Source organism: Papilio xuthus, unplaced genomic scaffold, assembly GCF_000836235.2.
Source record: "Papilio xuthus unplaced genomic scaffold, Pxut_1.1 DF825946.1, whole genome shotgun sequence".
NCBI lineage: Eukaryota > Metazoa > Arthropoda > Insecta > Lepidoptera > Papilionidae > Papilio > Papilio xuthus.
This window is the reverse complement of record NW_013532703.1, coordinates 13,577,267-13,599,971: the sequence shown is the minus strand read 5'-3', so window position 1 is coordinate 13,599,971 and position 22,705 is coordinate 13,577,267. Positions and strand designations below refer to the sequence as shown.

At 32.9% G+C, this 22,705-nt stretch overlaps 3 protein-coding genes across 3 annotated transcripts; 2 read left to right on the top strand and 1 right to left on the bottom strand.

Moving 5' to 3' along the window:
• Positions 1-210: 210 nt before the first annotated feature.
• On the top strand, positions 211-4,393 carry LOC106124611 (mitochondrial enolase superfamily member 1). The gene is made up of 9 exons (XM_013321463.1): positions 211-363; positions 662-880; positions 1,044-1,166; positions 1,552-1,702; positions 2,195-2,352; positions 2,480-2,622; positions 2,740-2,903; positions 3,197-3,378; positions 3,659-4,393. The coding sequence occupies exons 1-9, from the start codon at positions 265-267 to the stop codon at positions 3,791-3,793; spliced, it is 1,374 nt and encodes a 457-aa protein (XP_013176917.1). The 5' UTR covers positions 211-264; the 3' UTR covers positions 3,794-4,393.
• Positions 4,394-5,077: 684 nt separating this feature from the next.
• On the bottom strand, positions 5,078-12,076 carry Ctf4 (Chromosome transmission fidelity 4). The gene is made up of 16 exons (XM_013321849.1): positions 11,881-12,076; positions 11,536-11,779; positions 11,065-11,311; positions 10,861-10,976; positions 10,421-10,589; positions 10,196-10,318; positions 9,718-9,928; positions 9,154-9,336; positions 8,596-8,758; positions 8,219-8,345; positions 7,883-8,091; positions 7,409-7,507; positions 6,934-7,056; positions 6,291-6,602; positions 5,785-5,928; positions 5,078-5,560 (listed from the first exon to the last, which is right to left on the bottom strand). Exons 1-16 carry the CDS (start codon positions 11,955-11,957, stop codon positions 5,315-5,317), a joined length of 2,793 nt encoding a protein of 930 aa, XP_013177303.1. The 5' UTR covers positions 11,958-12,076; the 3' UTR covers positions 5,078-5,314.
• Positions 12,077-12,354: 278 nt separating this feature from the next.
• Positions 12,355-21,226, top strand: Cth (Cystathionine gamma-lyase). The gene is made up of 8 exons (XM_013321434.1): positions 12,355-12,509; positions 12,868-13,032; positions 13,384-13,580; positions 14,091-14,181; positions 15,254-15,521; positions 18,832-18,984; positions 19,331-19,505; positions 20,713-21,226. Exons 2-8 carry the CDS (start codon positions 12,880-12,882, stop codon positions 20,855-20,857), a joined length of 1,182 nt encoding a protein of 393 aa, XP_013176888.1. The 5' UTR covers positions 12,355-12,509; positions 12,868-12,879; the 3' UTR covers positions 20,858-21,226.
• The last annotated feature ends 1,479 nt before the right edge of the window (positions 21,227-22,705 follow it).

The window sequence follows — 22,705 nt, the reverse complement described above, 5'->3', positions numbered from 1 at the left end:
ACAATGTTTATATGAACAATTAAGTACTTGGTTTATATTAAAAAGTTTTAAAAAAAATATCTTTTAATTACATAAGTAAACCACTCGACATTCATTCATTCTCAATAAAATATGGTTAAGAAAAATGCTACATTCATTATGCATCTTTTTGTGTTTAAAAGTTGATAACGAAATGAATGAGGTTATCTGAGGGCAACAGAGCAACAAGACATTTTCGCGCAGTTAATGAGCTCAGGCTCAGTAGTGAAGTGATACTGCGCAGAGATGCCCGTGCCTGATAGAACCGGATTAAAAATCGTAGACATCGACGTCAAAGACGTTAGATTTCCTACGTCGCTTGGTGGACATGGCTCTGATGCATTGGTAATATACACATTAACACATCCTAATTATGGTATTTATATCTAATTAAAATGCTTAATAATTTGGCTTTTGTTTTTTATATTATCTATGTGTTGTAATTAACATACGACTTTGTAACATCATTGAACGTGACGAAATGTAAACATTCTGTTTTTTTTGTGTTTATATACAATTATATCGGTATTACATACCAACCAGCAATTTGCTCGTGTAAAATATTGCATTTACCCACAACTTATTTAGAATTCTGTGATTAACTGTCCATTGCGAAAAACATACTTAAATTTTGTTATTTTAGCACACCGATCCAAACTACTCGTGTGCTTACGTCACAATCACAACAGAGAAGGGTAGTAAAGGCTATGGATTGACGTTTACCTGTGGGAGGGGCACCGAGGTAGTTGTTTTCACTATCAGGTCCTTGAAGAAGTTCGTCTTGGGAAAGAACGCGGCAGATATATTCGCGGACTTCGCTGGCTTTTGGCGCGCCATCACGAATGACTCGCAGATGAGATGGGTTAGTACTTCGCGATGTTTCATTTAAAAGAAAAGAGGTTCTGGTACTCCTCTGGTTGCGGACTATTCCTAGTAAAACATTAATTTCAGTTTTACCATAGTCCTAAAAACCTACGTTACGATTTTAAATGGTTGTAAAATAAAATTAATATACTTTTTTGTAGATTGGTCCAGAGAAGGGAGTAAGCCACTTAGCGGTGGCAGCCATATTAAATTCCCTATGGGACCTTTGGGCCAGGCTAGAAAACAAGCCAGTGTGGAGGTTGTTAGTAGACATGGAACCTGAGGTAAACTAAATAATTTATAAAAAGCGTAATTAAGTTTTTATTATAGAATGTGAAACATGTGTTCGGTCGAAATAGCAATAAAAACTTGTAAATGATTAACAATAAAACTAGCTGGATTTGCTACAAGCTAATATTTTGTAAATCCATAGTCTAAAATTCATTTTTGGTACCATTGTATGATTTAATTTAGAAATTTATCAATTATTTACAATATCATAATTACATATAGGAATAGAATTAAGCAAAGATTATATAACTGAATGTCACGTAATATGTTTACTTTTGATATTGCTATTATTTTTATTTAAATATTAAATAAGAGGGTTTGAAAGTTATCAAAGACAAACATAAGTTATCAAATATCAATGTTATGTAATAATTACAGGAGCTGGTGTCAACGATCGATTTCCGTTACATAACCGATGTATTAACTAAAGAAGAAGCAATACAATTGCTTAAAGATAAAAATAATGACAAACAGAAAAGAGTTAAGTATTTAGAGGAAAATGGATATCCAGCGTACACAACTCAAGTTGGTAAGACATTGTGATTGTTTAATTTTTAAGACCGTGAAACTGTACAGTCAAACCTGGATAAGGGAGAAACCTTCATACGATAAAATCATCGTCAGTTCCCGACAAACTCCATAAGCGAGAAAAATTTTGCAGTCCAATCGCTTGTCTATTAAATCTTACTAAAAGTATAAAAGCGAATGTTTAGATCGGTTCAACGGATCTCGCTGAAATTTTGCACAGTCCTAGAACGTATTCTGGAACCACATGTAGGCCACCACCATGGGGAACCACATTTGTTTTTTTTTTATTCCTCGCGGGCGGTCGGACGACAACTAGTTTATTTAATAAATCTTACAGGGGATTCCACAGTTTCTACATACAGCGAGAAATGCCTGGTATCTCCGTATTTTCCGTTTGTGTCTACCATACTTATTTCGCATTTTACATCTCCATATTTTTTAAAATTTATAACAAAATGCTAAATAAATATAAATTATCTGTTTATAATTTAAGGTTGGCTGGGATATAGCGATGAGACGGTGAAAGAACTTTGTGAAAAATATATAAAACTTGGCTTCACTCATTTCAAAGTTAAAGTCGGTCTGAATTTAGAAGAAGATTACAGAAGATGCAGTCAAGTTCGGAAATACATTGGCAAGGATAGATTCTTGGTATGAACTCACGTATGTCTTATCGTGGTTTATCATCCCATAAACAATTGATCAAAGATATATTTATTTGTTTACTACAAATTTAAGATTCGATATCCAATTTTATAGAAATGATTGTGTTCTATAGATGGTTGATTCAAATCAAGCTTGGAGTGTTAACGAAGCTATTGACTGGATGAAGAAATTAGCGCCATTGAATATATTATGGATTGAAGAACCAACATCACCAGACGATGTCTTGGGGCACGCCACCATTTCTCAGGCGTTAAGGTAAATATGATTTTCTTGCAGTGTACTCACAAGACGAATGGCACTAAACTTGTCGAGCCCTCGTGGCAGGTTTCCTATATTCGTGGTCAGTCTATAATTACTATTTTTTTATTGTAGACCATACGGTATAGGTGTGGCTACGGGCGAGATGTGCGCAAATCGCGTCATGTTCAAGCAATTTCTGCAGAGCGGGGGTATGCAGTTCTGTCAGATCGACTCCGCGCGTATTGGCGGTATTAACGAAATACTCGCCGTATATTTGATGGCTTACAAATTTAATGGTATGTTTCATTTAAACGATTTCTTCTTATCTGGATGGATGGATGTTTATTAGTAGCTATCTCCTGAACGTCTCGACATCTCTCGATGTCATGGATGTAGAACATAGTGTACAAGAAAACATAGGCTACTTATAAGTTTTTTTTTAAATTACGCGTAGACGACGTCGCGGGCGACAATTAGTCTTTACTCTTATTTTAGTATGTGTAGTTTTATGAATGTTGTATGAATACTTGCTTACATTTTTTTTTATTATTAAGTTCGATTTTTAAGCTTGAATTTGAACTTGTAACAGTGAAAGTGTGCCCGCACGCGGGAGGTGTGGGATTGTGCGAGATGGTACAACACTTGCAGTACTGGGACTACGCCTCGCTCTCCGGCACTATGGAGGGACGGCTCATAGAGTACGTCGACCAACAACATGAACATTTCTACGACCCCACTGTTGTTAAGAACGCGAGATATCTCGCACCTAAAGTAAGTTTACTTTGGGATTTTCAACTTTTTTATATTAAGTTTTTGTTAGTGTGGACTTAATTTTCATACTCAGACTTTGCTACAAACAGATGTTAAATTGTTATACTTTTTTCATAACTAAATATTTATTGTGTGTTCATGTAGTTTGCAAGTAATATTAGAATGTCGCTTGTATTGTTTAGTAAAAACTTCACTGCTAGATTTTGGTTCGTTCAATGTTAACAGTTCAGACTAACCGTTATTACTTTTATCCTAAGCTAATTGTATATTTTATTTCTAGTTGTCTGGATACAGCACTCAATTCCTACCAGAAACACTGGAGAAATACACATACCCCAATGGTAGTGAATGGCAGCGGATGTTGAATGAAGGCATATTTCCTCCACCCGACGATACAGAACTAGCAAATGCATAAATAACAATTACAAATATTATTTAGATTGTCAATTATGGATTTAAATACTTGAAGCGGCAATAGCCTAGTGGTTAATGGTACGGATTTCCGATCACAAGATCGGGAGTTCGAATCCCGCCATTCGACTATTGTCGTAAACCATATCCTAACATAAGCGTAGAACTTAGATGGAATGGTACAAGAAATATTAGTAAATTTATGAAAATCTACTAATATTAACAAAATACAGTCGAACTTGGATAAGCAAGAATCCAATGGATTGATTTTTTTCGTTTATGTTTCCCGTTAACCCGTGTTTCTCTATGAATATCCGTCGGGACCTCACAATGATACTCGCTTATCCAGCTTTGACTATACTAATTTTTCAAGTGTTATGATGGATATATATACTTATGGTACTACTAAAATGTGTTTTTCAAAAAAAAAATTCCATTGCCGTTACGTACATATGTCAGTCTCTATTATATCAATGTAAATGAAAGGGACAGCAATATGTATTAACATTAGTGCGACCACAGTGAAGTTCTATGGTAACGTTTTTGAGAATCACATGTTATTTTTAATAAAAAAAAATTTGAATATATACAAAACTGCATTTAATGTGTAATGTTTTATTAAATTATATTTACATACATTAAATGTTATATAATATATTTAAATACTTAATTAGACCAGTCATATATTTAACAAAATTATAGATTTGAAAAAAATCGCCGATCATATCAACAAAAACGTAAAAAGGTAAAAGACAGTTCTATTGAAATGACATTAATTCCAGTATAAGTTGCAACTGTTAACCAACGTAGCCACTCTTTGAAAAAAAAAAATCAAACAGAAGTCTCGACAATTGTAATTTGAAAATATCCTGTTTCCCTTATATTATTATATATCTAATTAAACCCTGTCATATAATATTTAATGGGTCGTCCATTAATCACGTGATAACAGCAACTTTTTAAACCCCTCTGTTGATATCTGGTGAGGTTATAGACCCCTCCCTATACCTAAAATAACGTATTTTTACTCCAAAAAAATATTGAAATGTTCAAAATATTGTTAACTAGCTGTCGCACGCGACTCTGCCCGCGTGGATATATAATAAAGCTTATTAGTGTAGCCCACCCATCCACCATTCCCATCACATCCATCTAAACATTCGCATTTATAATATTAGTAAGTTAAATAAAAAACAGCTCTTCAAGACATAAATTCGAAAAAAATGAATAAATAGTATCCTATGTTCGTCTCCTGGCTCTAAGCTACCTCCTTTTTACCATTTTCGTTCTTGAGTTATAAATAGTGTAACTACGTGTTACTTTCTTTTATAGATTTATTCATTAAATTTACAGCATCGGTCAGAAAATACACGTAATATGTTCACCCCTCAACCCACCCTCTCTGTGATGTTTTATGATTTTTTTCGAAACAAATCCCCCCTTTTCGAGTCACACGCAATTAATGGACGATACCGAATCAAATTTATTAAGAGTCAAGGTATAAAAATAGTATCAATATCTATGGTCATTTTTTCTGGAAGGCAAAAGCGCTAAGTTTAGATTGTTTAGGAGCGTTAGTGACTGATGCGTCAGTAGAGTCTTCTAGCTTCCTCTTCTGTGGACCTTCAGATGCAGTTTGAATGCTCTTGAACATCCTCACTCCTTGACGAGTCAGTTCCGAAGGTGTCAGCTCAGGATGCTGTTCTTCCAGTGTACTTTTGTTACGTGAAAACCATAGGACAAATGTTTCACCTTCCAGTGGTGTTAAGGGCTGATGGACAAATGAACATTTTGTTTAGGATTATCACATACATACATTTATAAATATTTGGGTAGACACAAAATTAACTTTATGATTTCAAGATAGTCAGGAAACATAAATTTTTTTAATAATGCAAAAAACAATATTGATCTTTTAACTAAATTTGAGAAACTTTTTGGTTAAAGATGATTTTCAAGCCTATTGTAGCTGTATAAATAACATCGCATACTTACATCATTATTTTCTGTAGCCTCCGGGACTGTGTGAACTTCAACCAGAGTCCTGTCCGTCAAGCTCAAAGGATTCTGTCCACTTTTGATAGTGTCCTGTTGCTTTCTGAACGGATTCCGCTTGCCCATAGGAGACGATTTTATTGGCTGAAATAAAAATTATACATAATAACGCAAATATTCACTTTACTAATATTATAAATGCGAAATTTTAGATGGATGAATTTATGTTTGTTTAAAGATATCTACAGATCGATTCAAAGAATCTTGATGAAATTTGGCACAGTAGAAGATAGTCTGGAAGAACACATAGGGTTCTTATAAAGTTTTTTATTTAATACCGCCCAGACTAAGTCGAGGACGAGACCTAGTGAATAATATAAACAAATCCACTAAAAATTAAAATAAAATATTTTTCGCTCTAAATAATTTGTGATGGCAACTCTGAGTGTGCATTTTTTTTTTATTTAAACAAAGCCAAATAGTTTGATGGCGATTTAATTACTTACCACTGGTTTAATAGGTGCAACACTTTCTACTTTTTTGTTAATCCTTTGTGGTATGATAATACTGGAGTTCATATCATCCTGTGTCACATCATATGTCTCCTGCGTCTCCAACTCTTGGAAGTGAGAGTTGTGAGCCACGTTCAGTTTGTCAGCGTCAGTGTGCCACTTGTCGGCCAAGTCAGACAACTTGTCCGCCAAGTGCATACGACCGAGACGTGACGCGTATTTAGCAGCTAACGGTAGCAACTTCTCGTCCTTTAGAAGTTCCATCAGTTCTAACGCTCTTTGTTCGATCTCACTGCGACACGCCAACTACATTGGAAGAGTAGGAATTTCATAAAGTTAAATTAGATTTAAAACCACAGCTTAAATATCTTCGACAATAGGGTTCACTTTTTACTGTAAAGTCTAATTTTTAACTCGATGAAAATATGAAATAGTGCCACGTGTGGAATTCATCTTTTATTTATTTACATAATTGGAATGTTTGGATGGATGTTAGAAGGTACATCCAGAACGATTGTATAGATCTGGCTGAAATTTGACATAGATGTAGAACATAGTCTGGAAGAAAATATAGGCTACTAATTAAATGTTTAATCCCACAAGTACAAAGTCGCGGGCGACCGCTAGTAATACATACAGCGAATAGTTTGAGAGCGGTCTCCCTGGCGGTCTTGACGTCTACATCAGCGGTGGTGTGCGCCCACCGCACCAGCTGCTCCTCGTACTGAGATTTCTCATTGTCCAACTCACACAGCGGGATCTAAAATATAAATTATCTTACTAATCTTACTTCTTTCTTATTTCATGTATGGATGTTTGTTAGAAGGTATCTCCAGAACCACAAAACGGATCGGATGTAGAACATAGCCTGGAAAAACACTTAGGCTAATAATGTTGTATTTTTTTAAACGCGCGGACGGAGACGCAGGCGACTAGTAATATTATAATAGCGAAAGTTTAATATAGATGGATGTTTGCGGGAAACTCCAAAACGGCTGAACAGATCTGGATGAAATTTCGTACAAAAATAATTACTGTCTTGAATAACAATTGGCCATAATGTATTTTTATGAGGACATGTACTAAATTGTATACAATTAGAAAGTACTTACTTGTAGAGGTATTTCAGTAACAATAGGTCTTGGAACAGTGAGAGGATACGAAGTACCTCTGCAGAGGATCACTCGCACTGTCTGTGTTGGCTCACTTATCTGAAAACAAAAATATGCCACATATCTTACTAATACGGATAATGGATGTTTGTTTGAAGATATCTTCAGAACAGCTGCGGGACACATACACACACACATAGGCTACTTATTAACTTATTCCGGGCGGACGGAGTCGCAGGCGACAGCTAGTTATATTATGAATGCAAATGTTTGTATGGATGTTTGTTATAAGGTATCTCAAGAAGTGTGGCATGGATCTGGCTGATATTTATAGATAGATGTATCTATGCCAAATATCAGCCAGAATAGATAATAGAAAATAGTAGCTCATATGTTCTGTCAGACTACAGTCTCGCGGGCAACAGCTAGTCTTATCTCTACCTTAATACTTATTTTGTAGTTTAATATACTTACAGACACAATAAACCAGGTATCAGAGGCGCCTTTAGAGTGTGCGGTGGTATCACATATAGGCATCCAGATGCCACTGGCTATGTCATACAATCGCAGTATACCAGCTGTGTCATATGTACAGGGTGATCCCACGTCTGTGCAGCCCAGCCAAGCTAACTTACATCCTGGGGTTAAAGGCAAATGGACCGTTTTGCTTCGTACTTGTCGACCTGAAAATGATAAGTTATAAGGTTGTTATGTGATGTGAAGAGTTAATATGTAGTTTATGACTTGGTTTTGCAATTAATGAAATAAAATTGGACTGTTTTTTTAGAATGTAATCCATTAAAAAATTACCATTAAGAGCTATAATGTCCATTGCGAGATGCTGATCCGATAATCCTGGATCAGTGCTGTGGTACACTGCCATCACCGTCGTGTTGAATCCAGATAATGCAACCGCCGGTCCTGGTAATGATATTACCTGGAATTAAGTGTTAGTTATATTAAGTTGAAATATATCAAATCAATGTATTTCTTAATAGAAGAAGAAGAAGAAGAAGAAGAAGAAGAAGTGACGTGCTTTCGTTACAAAGTCTAGTGTCAGAATGAATAGTGAGGAAACATATACGTCGACATTTTAATAAGGCTAGTGTTGAGTCAATACACCGTCTCATTTTCGTATTTCCTTCCTACCAGTACTTATTAATATATATTTTTTTAAGTACATGTACCTGTCTCTGTGTACCCATAGTTGTGAAGAGCCGTAACAGTCGTGCGTCAGTGGCGCAGGCGACCAGCGCGCTGGTGGCTGATACACACAATATCTCTTCAGTATCGGGCATGGCGACACTCCATTCCTTACTGCTACCCATCAATGATATGCATACTAGTTTACTGGAAACATAAAATATTTCACTTGTATTTTACGGTCGAGTTTTTTCTGCTTTAGTGAAAGAAATAATATATGTTACATTTTTGCAAGGAGGCAAATATATAGAATCTGCACTGTTTCTTTTAAAATTTAAATGATTTTTTTTTAATCTTAATATTATAAATGCAAATGTTTAAATGGATGCTTAGAATGTACCAGAATGTACCTCCAGAACATCTGAAAAGATCTCGATGAAATTTAGTATAGATATAGAACATAGTCTGAAAGAACATAGACAACAAATTATGTTATTTTTTAATTTCGCAGACAGAGTGACAAGTGAACAATAGTAGAAACATATTATTAGTACTTTTTAATATATTATATAATGTATTTGTTAAAACATTACATAACTCACCTAGGTGTTTCACACGCCAGAGCCAATACACTGGAGGATAAACTGGCCATAGTATGGTTCAAATAATTGTTTAAATTAATTCCATGATGCAAACTGGAGTCGTGGAACTCAATGTCAATGCTCGACTCCCCATTCTCTGCGGTGTGGCATCTCACTATACCTATATCATTCCAACACATGTATCTGAAAAAAAAAAACAAAACTGTATTAATACATTAACAGTATGTTCAAAATTTTTAGGTACATACATAGATTTTTTGAATACTGCGATTTTTTGTCTTTAACTAAATAATTACAAACTTTAATGAAACATCCTTTCAACATAAATAAAGGCAGAGCAATATAAATCTAGCCCAATTCCATAGACATTCTATACATTAATTTGAAAAAATAATATTACAATGTTTTTGTACTGGTTTTTGCAGTAGAAACACTGTTTTTTTTTTTCAATATTCTTTTATGCCCGGCTACACCTATAACGGTATTCTGAGCAGCTAATTATGTAAAATTCTGAGAAGCCAAGATCTTAAATTAAGTGGCAACTACTAATTAGTTTAAAATAACCTGTGCTCCAAGTGTGCAGGTGTAGCGGAGGGCTGGAAGGGCGGCTGCGGGGGCACGGCGGAGGGTGCGGGCGCGGCGTGTCGCGACTGCGGCCGAGACTCCTGCTCCGTTGTCAGCCCCAGAGTATCATTCTTGATCTTCTCCAAGGATATTGCATTGTCATCATCACTTTCATAGTTATGTATGAGGTTCTCAACTAAATCGTCATTATCTAAAATATATACATGCTTTTCTAATAAATTATTAAACATAGTTTGTAATTAAGTAAAGAACTTGCTGTGATTGAATCATCTTACTAATATTATATCTGAGAATGTCTGGATGGTCAGATCAATATGTATTACAAGGTATGTCCAGTATGGCTACAAGGATCTCGCCGAAATTTAGCATAGATGTAGAACATAGTGAAATAGGATACAAATTAAGTTTTTTTTAACCCGGGCCGACGGAGTCAGGTAATAGTTGATTAAATTCTTACCATCTCTCTCTACCATTTCAATATCTTCTGAGTCTCCATTTACTTTGTTGCTGTCTTGTCCATAACAGTTCACTAGCATTCCTAATTGTCCAGCAATATCACAATATGCCAGGACTCCATTACCTGCCATATAAATCAATGAAAATTAATATTTAGCACTTACCTCCAACTGACGCCTTAATAACAACGCCTTAATGTACTATTAAAGGCCATTTTAGTACCAACCTTTAGGGCTCCAAGCCATGGCTGAAACGTTATGCGATGTTGGATGTTCAATGATGCCTATACAAGTGCCACTTTGTACTTCCCACACTGCTATTTGACCAGCCACTGTACTCCCCGCTATGTATTGACCACATGGCGAGAAAAGGCATTGGGAAATTGCACATTTTATCTGGAAAAAAATTAAAGAAATTCATCAAAAATTCAAGGAACAGTATCAAAAAGTAAGTATGATTGATGGACAGAAGTTAAAATATAGATAATGCATAACTAAACTAAATCATGACTTGGCATAGTACTTAAATGATGAAGAAAAAACCTTAGGTTTGGTTTACTCAAGATTATATATCGTTTAACCAAAAAATTGAAGCTATCTAACATAGTTTGGATTATATTTCATGTTTCTTGGTGTGTAAAAATATAAGAATAACAATTAAACCAACCGAACTATGTGTAAATGTGAGTCTCTGTCCCCAACTTTCAGAGTCTAGTAATATAATTTCTCTGTTATTAGGATATGCCAAATATTTTCCTTCTGATGGCTCAAAACTTATTCTACCTGCAAAAAAAATTTAAATCACCAAATCAATTAAAACAAGAATCCTCATTTAAAAACTGATAAGATTTTAATATTTTAAAAATCATACATAACACTTTTGCGGCATAGAATGTGTTTATTTTAGGGACACAGGTCACTTCTTTAACAATTTTTTGTGTGTCTATATCCCATATCCTTAACACTCCATCTCCACAAGCAGTGGCCGCATACTTCATATGGGGACATATTGCAACACTCAGCACTGGACCCTTATGTTCTGTCATCACAAACAATGGAGCACCACCTTCTAGGTTACAAATTTTAGACTCCATATTCTCTGAACAACATCCCAACACCTGGAAAAATATATAATCAGTACTCATAAGATTTACATATTTCTTAGGTATTTTTAAGTTTTGTTTACTTAAACTACCATATCTAAAGTTATTATTTCAATTTTTTTTCAAAGGTGTATTGAAAAAAGAAGGTACCCATTAAAATAATATTATGAGGCGTTTATCAGATCTACTATTTTAAACTAAATTATTAAAATATACAACAATATAAAGTGATGTCTAACCTCAATTTGCGGTGAGGACATAATCTGAGTAACTGGTGCTGTGAATCTGGTGACAATACCATCTTTGTCAAATGCTGGGAATGTATATGCTTGAACTGTATGGTTGTCATTTGCCACATACAGTCTTTTATCCTTAAAACACACGGCGAGCGCGCTTTCTCCAACACAGTGAGAGTTTGGGTCGTCATCTTCAATACCAAGCCAAATCCTTACATCACCATCATGTCCACATGTTATTATGTGCCTGGGAATAACAACATTTATTCGCGTTACCTACTAAATTCAGTTTTAATGAAGTGATGAGAACACAAGTCAATATTCAAGTTTATACCAAAATTAACTTACTGTCCATCTTCAGAAAAACATACATCTGTGTGTCCTTCGGCATGAGCATATCTTAAAGGTTTACTTTCAATTTTCATTTTTACTTCAAGCTGAATAAAATTATTTCATATGTTACTCGATTTGTTATCCTTACTTATTTATTTGGCTAAGTAAAAATAAAATAAACATCTCAAAAGTTTGTCATATTTTGGCGCGAACTTTGATTGACAGTAGACAATGACAATTTTTTTTTTAATTTTATGACCTGGCCACATAAACCTTGAGGTCAAGACCAAGTCAAGACAATGACATTTTTTTTTATTTAAAACTTTTAATACGTATTATACCGTGAATAACCATGCAAATACACCAAGAAATCGTGGTGTGGTATTAACAGCAATATTTATTATCTGTCGTAAAAAAATTAAGTCATGACAAGTGACAAGCGCTTATCTATGCCCCTCCAACAATTTGAATTTGAATTTTATTTTCCTTTTTCATTTTCATTCGACACTTTACTTCACATCTGTTAGTACGTGTCATTTTGTTGCATTCTCGCGTAATTTCGGACTATATTTAATTTAATCCTTTAATAAACTACATTGTTTCTTAAAATACAATTTATTTTTTCGTGATTTGTGAAGCGCACTGTAAGTATGAAATACATTTCCTAACTGAAATTTGACACGGTCTCAACGTTTGATGAAAGCACCAGCACCGGCACCAGTTACCGGTTACTACGGTTTTGATGTATTAGCCAGCAAATTACTTGCAAAAACTGTGATATAAGAACAAATTATTGCACAACATTAAATTAATTATTGCTGAAAGCCAAACTTCTAATTTTTGTTACTCTATAAAGTGTAATTAAACTCCCATAGCCAGTAATTAAACTTCCAATTCTTATTGAGGTTAGACATTTTCCGCAAGGTCATTTTAATTTCGGACAGACATTGTCTTTAATTGGTTTTAATTGTGTATTCTATACAGACTTTAATATTTTTTTAGTTGCATCACCAAATGGCTAGCGACGGTTTTTTAAACAAAATATCTGGTTTTGCCACACTAGCAATTCATGCTGGTCAAGATCCAGAGAAATGGAACTCTGCTGCTGTAGTACCACCCATAGTTACATCTACAACATTTAAGCAACCTGCACCTGCAGAACATACTGTAAGTAATTACACAAGTACATAATAACATTTACATAATTTTATATGCATTACTCTTATTGCTTAATTGTGGATAAAACTATACAAAAAAAATATGTGTAAAGTATGTTGAAGCAGCCTGATGACATTTGTTGCATCATTTCATCATTCAAATGCAACTTGCAACAGATATTACTAGTAATTTCCTATTAAAACAAAAAATATTTAAAAAATTAATTATAGTATTTTTGATGTTTGTAATTACTCATATTATATTATTTTTTTTATATATCATGTAAAATATTTATTTTGTTCTTATATTTATTCAAGTAAATTAATTTTATTTGTATGTAATTTGTAATGATATTTGTAGGGCTTTGAATATGGAAGATCAGGGAATCCAACAAGAAATACACTAGAAGAATGCTTGGCTGCATTAGATAAAGGGAAGCATGCATTAACTTTTGCATCAGGTTTAGGAGCAACAACTACTATTGCATCATTACTTAGCTGTGGTGACCATATTGTCTCCTGTGATGATGTATACGGAGGCACAAACAGATTGTTCAGGTAAATATTGAGTTTGGAACACTACAATATATGGTTTGAGAAACATCACTTGATAATTTTTACTTACTTTCCTGGGTGATTTTTTTTAGCCACCTCAAATTGGCTAAGTAAATGCTACCATATTACATTGCCTTCTTTTATTGGACAGTGCATGTTACATCCTGTAATATTTAAACTATAAATTAATAATCTTTATATATATAATTCTTCTGTGAGTGTGTATGTCACTGAACTTCTCTCAAAGGAATGGACCGATTTTGATGAAATTTTTTGTGTGTGTTCAAGGGGATCTGGGGATGGTTTAGATTCACAATTTTGTCCGCTGGACAATGTTTTTTTAATTAATTTTTAATTTATTAGTAGTTGTTGATTTTGGAATGTATTACATTGGATCCGACAGACGGCGCTACCATCTCAGTGTCAAATTTTCAAATTAAAGACGTGTAGACAGGACAACGTCTGTCGGGTCCGCTAGTAAATAAATATAACTAAATTGTTTAATTGTTACAGGCGGGTGTTAGAAAGATTGGGTCTACAGACAACTTTTACTGATTTCACAGATCTAGAGTGTGTTAAAAATGCTATCCAGGATAATACAAAGGTAATTCAATATATTTCCTTCAAGAACTGAAAAATAAAATGTGACAGGATAAATATAGTCAAAGTGTGATATAATTTAAATTCTTTTAATAATGTTATAAAAATATTAAGTAAACAGTGATCTATACATCATTTTATATATAATATGTTGTTTTAAAAGTGCAATAATATTTACAATATTGTGGTGAAATTATTAAAAGTGTTTCATATTGGCTTTTGCAAGAAATTGATTAATTGCTGGATTGTTTTGAAAAGCATATCTTTTTAGTAATCAATCATTCATAACAACATTTATCGCGAAATTGTTTTATGTTACTCAAATGTTCATAATAACGTGTAAACCATAACAAAATTGTTTGATAAGAATGTTTGCATATGAACATCGCAAGTATATTTGTGTAAAATTTGCATATGTTAAAAAAACGTTTAGTAAAGGTTAAGTTTCTGATAACACTACTGATTACATATTACAAAAAACTAACAGCCGAATGTTTATAATACTAAGATAAGCGCGTGCGCGGTTGTAAAACCATATTTCATTTCTTACAAAGTACATGTTTAAGTTTAAAGATACTGGATTATTTTGATGTGTAAATGACCAAATTAAATTCTGTTCTCAAATATCTTTTACAATCCAAAAATTATAACATTTTTGTAAAAAAAACTTAACTCGAAAGAAGAAAAGGCTTAACTAACTAAAGTAAAGGACCGTAGTTGTAACACGTTGGTTTCTTTTGTAATACGGAGTTAATAATAATATTAGTAAGGTGTATGTCATCTTCCAACTCTAAAGAGGCCTACTTTCGGTATTAAATGTTTACGTTAAGATAACGATGGTGATAAATCTTAATATATGCTGTAGGTATCCGCAGTTTTTTTTTCTTAAATTATTCGATGACAAAAAAAAATTGCGCGTTAATTAAGCACAGTAGGGTCGGTATTCGGTATGTTTTTTTTCCAGAAATCAAATGCAGTACAAACTTTTTTCATCTAAGTAAATATTTTTGCATGTATTACTTAAAATATCTGCAGATAATGTGATCGTATGTTACAATTTATAATTTTATTTATAGATGATTTGGATAGAAACCCCAACAAATCCGCTTCTCAAAGTAATAGATATTGCCGCTGTGTCGGAGGTGGCTAAGGAGATGGGCGACATAATAGTGGTCGTCGACAACACTTTCCTAACACCGTACCTACAGCGGCCGCTCGACTTTGGTGCGGACATCGTCGTATATTCACTAACAAAGTACATGAATGGACATTCTGACGTCATCATGGGAGCAGCTGTCCTTAACGACGATTGTTTGGAAGAGAGATTAAGATTTTTGCAAAACGGTAAGTTTTTCACATACATATGATATTCATATTTAAGTCAAATAGTAGCAAAGACAAGCGAATGTTATTAGTATGTGGTTCATGAAAGGATTCTTACCAGGTGGAATCACTCTTGAATCCGGTAAGGTTCGAAAATCGATTAAAATAGACCAATATGAACAATATTTCTCATAAAATGACCATGATTTTCCATACGACTCTGACTAACTATTACTATGCGACATTTTTCTTTGGAGTATTCTTTTTTTTTAATCAATAAACATATCGTATAATAATATTGAAAAAAAAACTAGTTATGATATTTTGTAAAAATTTTAAAATACATTTTCAAAAAAGTCACATTTTCAAAGAGTCAAGGACTTATTTGATAGGGCTCATAAAGAAAAAAATATTAAATACATCCGGTTCATTGCTATGCAAAGTTAATCAATACGCGAATCTGATTAGACACACCTACATACAAGCTGGTGCCGAACTATAGAATTGGGAACAAGTTGTTTCTCCAAAGTAATCGCGTCATCGTAATTTTATTAGTGTCTTTCCTTATACGTTTGTATTATTTTTAAACGTAATCAAACATGTCGGAAATATACCGAAGGGAATATTCGATTTTCCCCAGACAAATGACTCATAATGCCTAAATAAATTTTATAGTCTGTGACAATATTTATTATGCAAAAACATTTTTTTAAATTTACACAGCAGGACACTGGAAATAATGTCTGGAAAATAAAAAAATGGTATTCTTTTAAAACGTCTTTGCTTTAATTTGAACGTTAATGAATACTCATGTAAAAAACAATGTTATGTATTAGTTATTTACAAGTGAACCATTCAAATAGTCACTAGATGTAATTAAATATGCATTTATTTTGTTAAAATAACATCGCCGATTTAAAAATACACTTTTGTTGTCTATACTGTTTGTTGTCTTCCTTTTGAAACATTACATCATCTATGTATCCGGCCTTTTATATTTTACACCATGCAATTTAAATTAGGTAATTGTTTCACATAACGCGTGACGCAAGTCAAGTGACGCCTTTGTTAAGAACCTATAATTATTTCAAGGTCAAATAATTCTTGCAAAGTACATATTTTCATTCAAGTTTCAAACAATATCTTTTAACTATATATATTATAGCATGTAGTTATACGTCGCTATGTGTTATTAAAACATATCAGCTTTGGTAGAGATCAGCTGTTGTACAGATGACAGTAGACTGGGCAAAACCCACAAACTATCAAAACAAACATGAAGCGCAAATTTTACCATACCCTATTATTTTTTACCAGGACAATTCCTAGGTATTTCCGTTCGCCGCCATTTGTCATAAAAAAACGTACCACGTTCGTCTAGGCATGCATACCTCTGTTTTTATTCAGGAATAATTGAATGTCTTTAAAATATGTAAGTGTAATTCTTAACATATTGCAGGTTTTCTTGTAATCAATCTTCAAGTTATTTACGCTATAAATTTATTTACCATAGAACGATAACATAAATAATAAATTATACTCTACTATGATATAATTTGATAATACCACTTTAGACGTACGAGAAATAAATATTGTAAATACCTAAGCTACAAAGAAAAAATTCTATGCAAACTGCAGGTCCCTGTAAACAACTAAACCATCAAGATAATACACATAAACTTATGATACAAAAAAATTATACCGGGGAAATTTACTATTAAGAAGCCCCCGGAGACCTTTTATCTTGCCTCACTTCTGTGTTTGTCTAGGTATACATATCTTTGGATATCAATGACTTTATTTCTTCAGTTTTTTATCTTGACTGTTACTAGTTCGATATTAGTCATCATAATATGAAAATGTAACATAAATTATAAATAATGTTGATATAAGTGTACATAAAATGTCATAGTACCTAAAGCTTGGAATTACGGCTCTATTGTATTTTGATAAACGACTCGACTTGTATGATATATGGATCCTAATACTCCTATAAATTATAGATAGATAATCAATTTTATCTATTGCAAATATTTCATACGTTCTCTCTATTATTTGTGTAACATCTAATCATATTAATATAAGTTAACGTAAATTTATACGACGTTCGCTAAAGTTGTAACAAACACTGCGGTTAACGGCTTATATTTAGAAACATTAGACGAAATTTATGAAATTCTCGCGTGAATATATTCAACATTTATTATTGTTCCGTTCAATATATTAAAGAGGAAATCCTTGAAAACTATTAACTCTAGTCATAATCCTAACTATGTATAACTATACTTTTTCTATGTTCATTTTAAAAATAAATTTACAACAACGAATATTTTATAGCTTAACTATGCTTAAAGTTGACGAGAGAGGAAAGGATTTTTGTATAATCTTACTAACATTATAAATGCGAATGTTTGGATGGATGGATGAATATTTGTTTGAAGATATCTCAAGAACGGCTGTATGGATCTCGCTGGATTTAGGCATAGATGTAGAATATAGCCTGGTAGAACACATAGATTACTAATTAAGTCCTTTTAACACCACGCGGATGAAGTAATAACCCATAAAGCGGACTCTAAACGTTAGCATTAAGTTGTATGGAATATTAAACGTAACTATAACTAAATATAGGTACTTACTGACGATCACCTGGTTAATGGAAACAATGCGTTCAGTTGTATTTATGTAAAGTCATGTCGAGTGACGGTCGAGTGATGACTTGCATAGAAAATGATCACAAAATTGATTATATTCAAGTGTTTCTATGAGTTCAGTTCTAACTAATAATAATTGTCATTTTCTATGATTCATTGTATTCCGTCTTTGTATTTCACAATGTAAACTAATATTTACAAAACTCTTCCGCTCAAACTTGCAAAGTAGTGTTAAATGGTCCCATACAAAGAAATTTTCGATTGATGTGTGTTTATATGTATATGTACACAGACATAATTATACGAAATAAAAGGATTATTAGTTGAAGGAAACTTGGTATATGGTTATTATGTATATGGTATTTGGTTATTGATGACAGTTATAATTTTTTTTCTTTATGTCTATAACCAGCCAGCAAATTTACATTATGTGTAATTTTTGCCCTAGTTTCTCAGATAACTCACAAAGCCCGCATTTGTTTGTACTACATTAACGTCGTTGACATTCATTGACCTAGTGTAATGAAAAGTTGTTTGTTCTCATCTAGCTGCCGCACTCAGATATGTTAATAACGGAGATCCTTAGGAGGTCCTAAACGAAGGATTAACATCCTCCGGTTTCATTAACCATTCTGAGTGCGAGTGTAATTATATTCTATAAAAAATTATTGTTGCAGCCATGGGAGTGGTACCGTCACCCACAGATTGCTATTTCGTCAACAGGAGTCTAAAGACTTTAGCTCTTCGAATGGAACAGCATCAGAAGTCTTCCTACGTAATAGCTAAATGGCTTGAAAATCATCCCAAAGTTACTCAAGTCTTACATCCAGGTAAAGTCTACTATGTGTCATTATTGACTACAATTTTAGGGTAATTAGTTTTTGACCATAGTCGTACCTGACGTTGGGTCCTGTTAGAATCCTTCAATCTTATAATATTATTATTGTTAATCTTTTTGGCGGTCAAGGTCATCTGCGCAGTGCGCCTCTTTCGCTATCCCTTTATGCCTCGCTACACCTAAAACTACGATGTTCCGAGCCGACAAGATGTTTGAATGTTATTATACCAAGCATTCTCCTCTTAAACCTATTCCTTGTTAATTATTTCTATTTACGGATAATTAAAATCTATTGTCTATTATTTTACGTCTTGTTAATGGTCGTTGTTCATTTTTAGGTTTGCCATCACATCCACAGTACGCCATCGCACAAAAACAGATGACGGGGCATTCGGGAGTGTTTAGTTTCAAGCATGTCGGCGGACTACAGGAGTCTAGGAAGTTTTTGAGTTCCATAAAGTTGTTCATCCTGGCCGAAAGTCTCGGCGGATATGAGAGTTTAGCTGAATTACCGTAAGTAGTTTAAACGAAATCGTATTATATCAAAACAGGCAATAAATGCTTACTTTTATCAAAGTTTATCCGATAAGCTTTAATAGAAATACTTACTTTTTTCAAAATTTTTGAATTATGTTCTTCAAAACGTTTGACGGAAATATACAACACAACGCATTGTAACAGTTTAAATCTATGCAATCTTCATTCCATACGTATGGGTCTTTGTATAAAACTTTTAACAATGCAATTACGTTCTGTTTAAACAATAAATGCGCTTCTTATCAAATCATGACTAATTAATAAGTTGGATTAAGATGCTAATAAACTTTAATTACTTTTTAATAAATCCTTTGTTATTATTGAAAAATGTTACTCTTATCAAACTTGATCGGGATTGTAAATATAAATACATGATACGAGATTAATATTTTAAGAAAAAGTAAAAAAAAAACTATTACCGTTTCTGACACTAGCGTCCACAAACACGCAGTCAATCTGACAAAATTCTAATAATCATTGTCTTTAGTCCTATGGTTATTAATGGCATTCTAATATACATGAATACGAAAACGAGAGGCCTAAGGCACTACTTTACGAAAGAAATAAAAATTAAAGTAAAAAAAAGGCCATGTGAGGGCCTCGTGGAAGATGTCACCTAAATCAAATTCATCTCTTGCTCCACGCCTGGACAGATAGATTGATAAAAAATCATACACGCCAAGCAAATAGATCATTATTCGAAGTTACATACAGACAATCTAATTTTATTTATTGTATAGATTGATAAGTATGTTATATTCTAATATAAATCTATATTTGACATGGTGCGCCGCGACGTGGATATTAGTCGATTCGCCGTTGTAAATATTTCTCATTTATCTAGTCATTTGTTCCGAGTGAAAAATTTGGAAACTTGCCAGTTGCTAAACGATATTTTCTCTCTTTCCCCAAATTACGTTATAGTGATAGTTAACATCCCATATAGTATGTATTTTTATCCCGCAGTTTCATGCTCACAAAAAAGTACACAAAGCTAATTTTGATATATATTAAACTACTCTAATATTGTGAATTATGGTCAAATTTCGACTAAACAACTATCAGTTCGGTATTTGAAAAGCATAAAAAGTGATATTGCTTAAAAAGAGTTTCGACCTTATGTATAAGTACCGTCGTTTTATGTTTGTATGTCATGGTATAATATGAATATGATTACTTCCAGGTCAGTGATGACCCACGCGTCTGTACCTGAGGAGCAGAGGAACGAGCTGGGCATCACGCATTCCCTCATCAGGCTGTCTGTCGGCCTCGAGGACACAGAGGATCTGATTGACGATCTAGATCAAGCTTTTAAAGCTGCCTTCTGATTAATTTAATATTTTTTTTTATAAAAAAATTGATAGTAATATAATTACTAAACAAAATTATTACAAATAATCGTTAACAGCCGAATCAAGGAACCAATCCTTATGATCGAAGAAAAAACACTTAAAGACTCACAATGGATCGATTATTTGGTTAGGCCGTTAAATACCAACAAAGCCAGACTGACAGAAGGAGACAAGAGAGAAAAATCTGAGTATCAATCAATACATATTGTTGTCTCTCTTTTATCAAAGATAATGAAGGAGATAGCAATACGACGTTTTAGTACAAGGGCTACGACGATTTCAACTCTACGCTAATAGTAATACTGATTAAAATTAGTTAAGCAGTTGAGGTTATAAGAAGTCACAATGGAATGGAGACATCGACCCTCCTTTGCTGTCAGTATGTCAGTTGGGCAAATAGACAATTTTTTCCTTTATTAGTTCCTCATTGTATTTATAGTTTTATTAAGAAAATAGTGTATTTTGCATTTATTACCTTTTTGAATGTATACAATCATATTATTTTTATATATATTGTTTTATTTAAATGCTTTTAAATAGAAATTGTACAGTATCAAGTCTTGCACTTTTATAAAAATTCTACAATCAATTAAAATTGTAATTACATATAAATATTTTATTAACAAATCGTCATATAAATAAATGTATAATGCTATAAATGTGTAAAAAATTTGATTTTAAAATAACCAAAATTATGTCAATATAGATCAATTCAAATGATTGCATTTTATTTATTAAAATACCAAATGAACCTAATTTGAATTTCTAAATATGATAACAATGTTTTCCTTTTTTTAACCACAATAGGGCTTTTTAGCATAGATCAAATCGGGTCATCGCCTGACACAAAGATCACTTGTTTTTTTTAAAGACAATAAACAAGTGTTACTTTCCTGCCTCTGTTTTGAATAAAGAAACTCTTTGATTAAAAACTACTTTTGAGATTTTTTCTGTTTTGTTTTATGAAATATTTTTTGCGGGCCTCGAAGTTCCATTTATTACTTACATTAAGGTTATTTCGTAAATAAACTCTCCATGTTACTTGTTAGGAATAGAATTAATAAGCAGCCTATTCTTAGTTAATATCAATTACATCATAAACTTTTACGTTTATAATATTGGTTTTAAAATGTTAAATATAGAAATTATTGCTATTATATTAAAGTAGGAGAAAATTACAGATTTAATTATTACATATCGTCAATCTTTTAGAATAAAGTACGAATAATGGTATTACATTTCTTATTATCTTTCATTTGCCGAGCTACAATAAACTTTCGTAAATTAGGTACTTATAACGTTTAAACAATCAGAAGAATTTGATTTATTACTTTGTTTAAAAATTGCTTCTGGGTTATTTCTAGTCCAATCTAGACTTCTAAACTATCTATATATACTAACATTATAAAGAGAAAAGTTTAGTATGTAACGAATAAACTCAAAAACTACTGGTACGATTTTAAAAATTATTTTGCAACATTATTACTTAGGGACATGAGCTGTATGATTTACTACAAGAATTTTTAATTTAGCGCGGACTAAGTCGCGGATAAAAGCTAGCAATAAATATAACAACATTAAAACTATACTTCGAATTACTTCGCCAAAATTTCTTGCAAATCGTCTAGCTTATTTTTATACCCAAGGCCGAACCTGAGCTTGTTAAAACATACGAATCATCTTCACAAATAGTGTATTTTAAGCACAAAATGTTACAAGAATAACGAAAATACATAAAATTGTTTTATTTTATCAAAAAAGTTACCGATATAATTGAATACTTTTGGTGTACCTATATATTTGCATATCTTGTCTGTGACGATC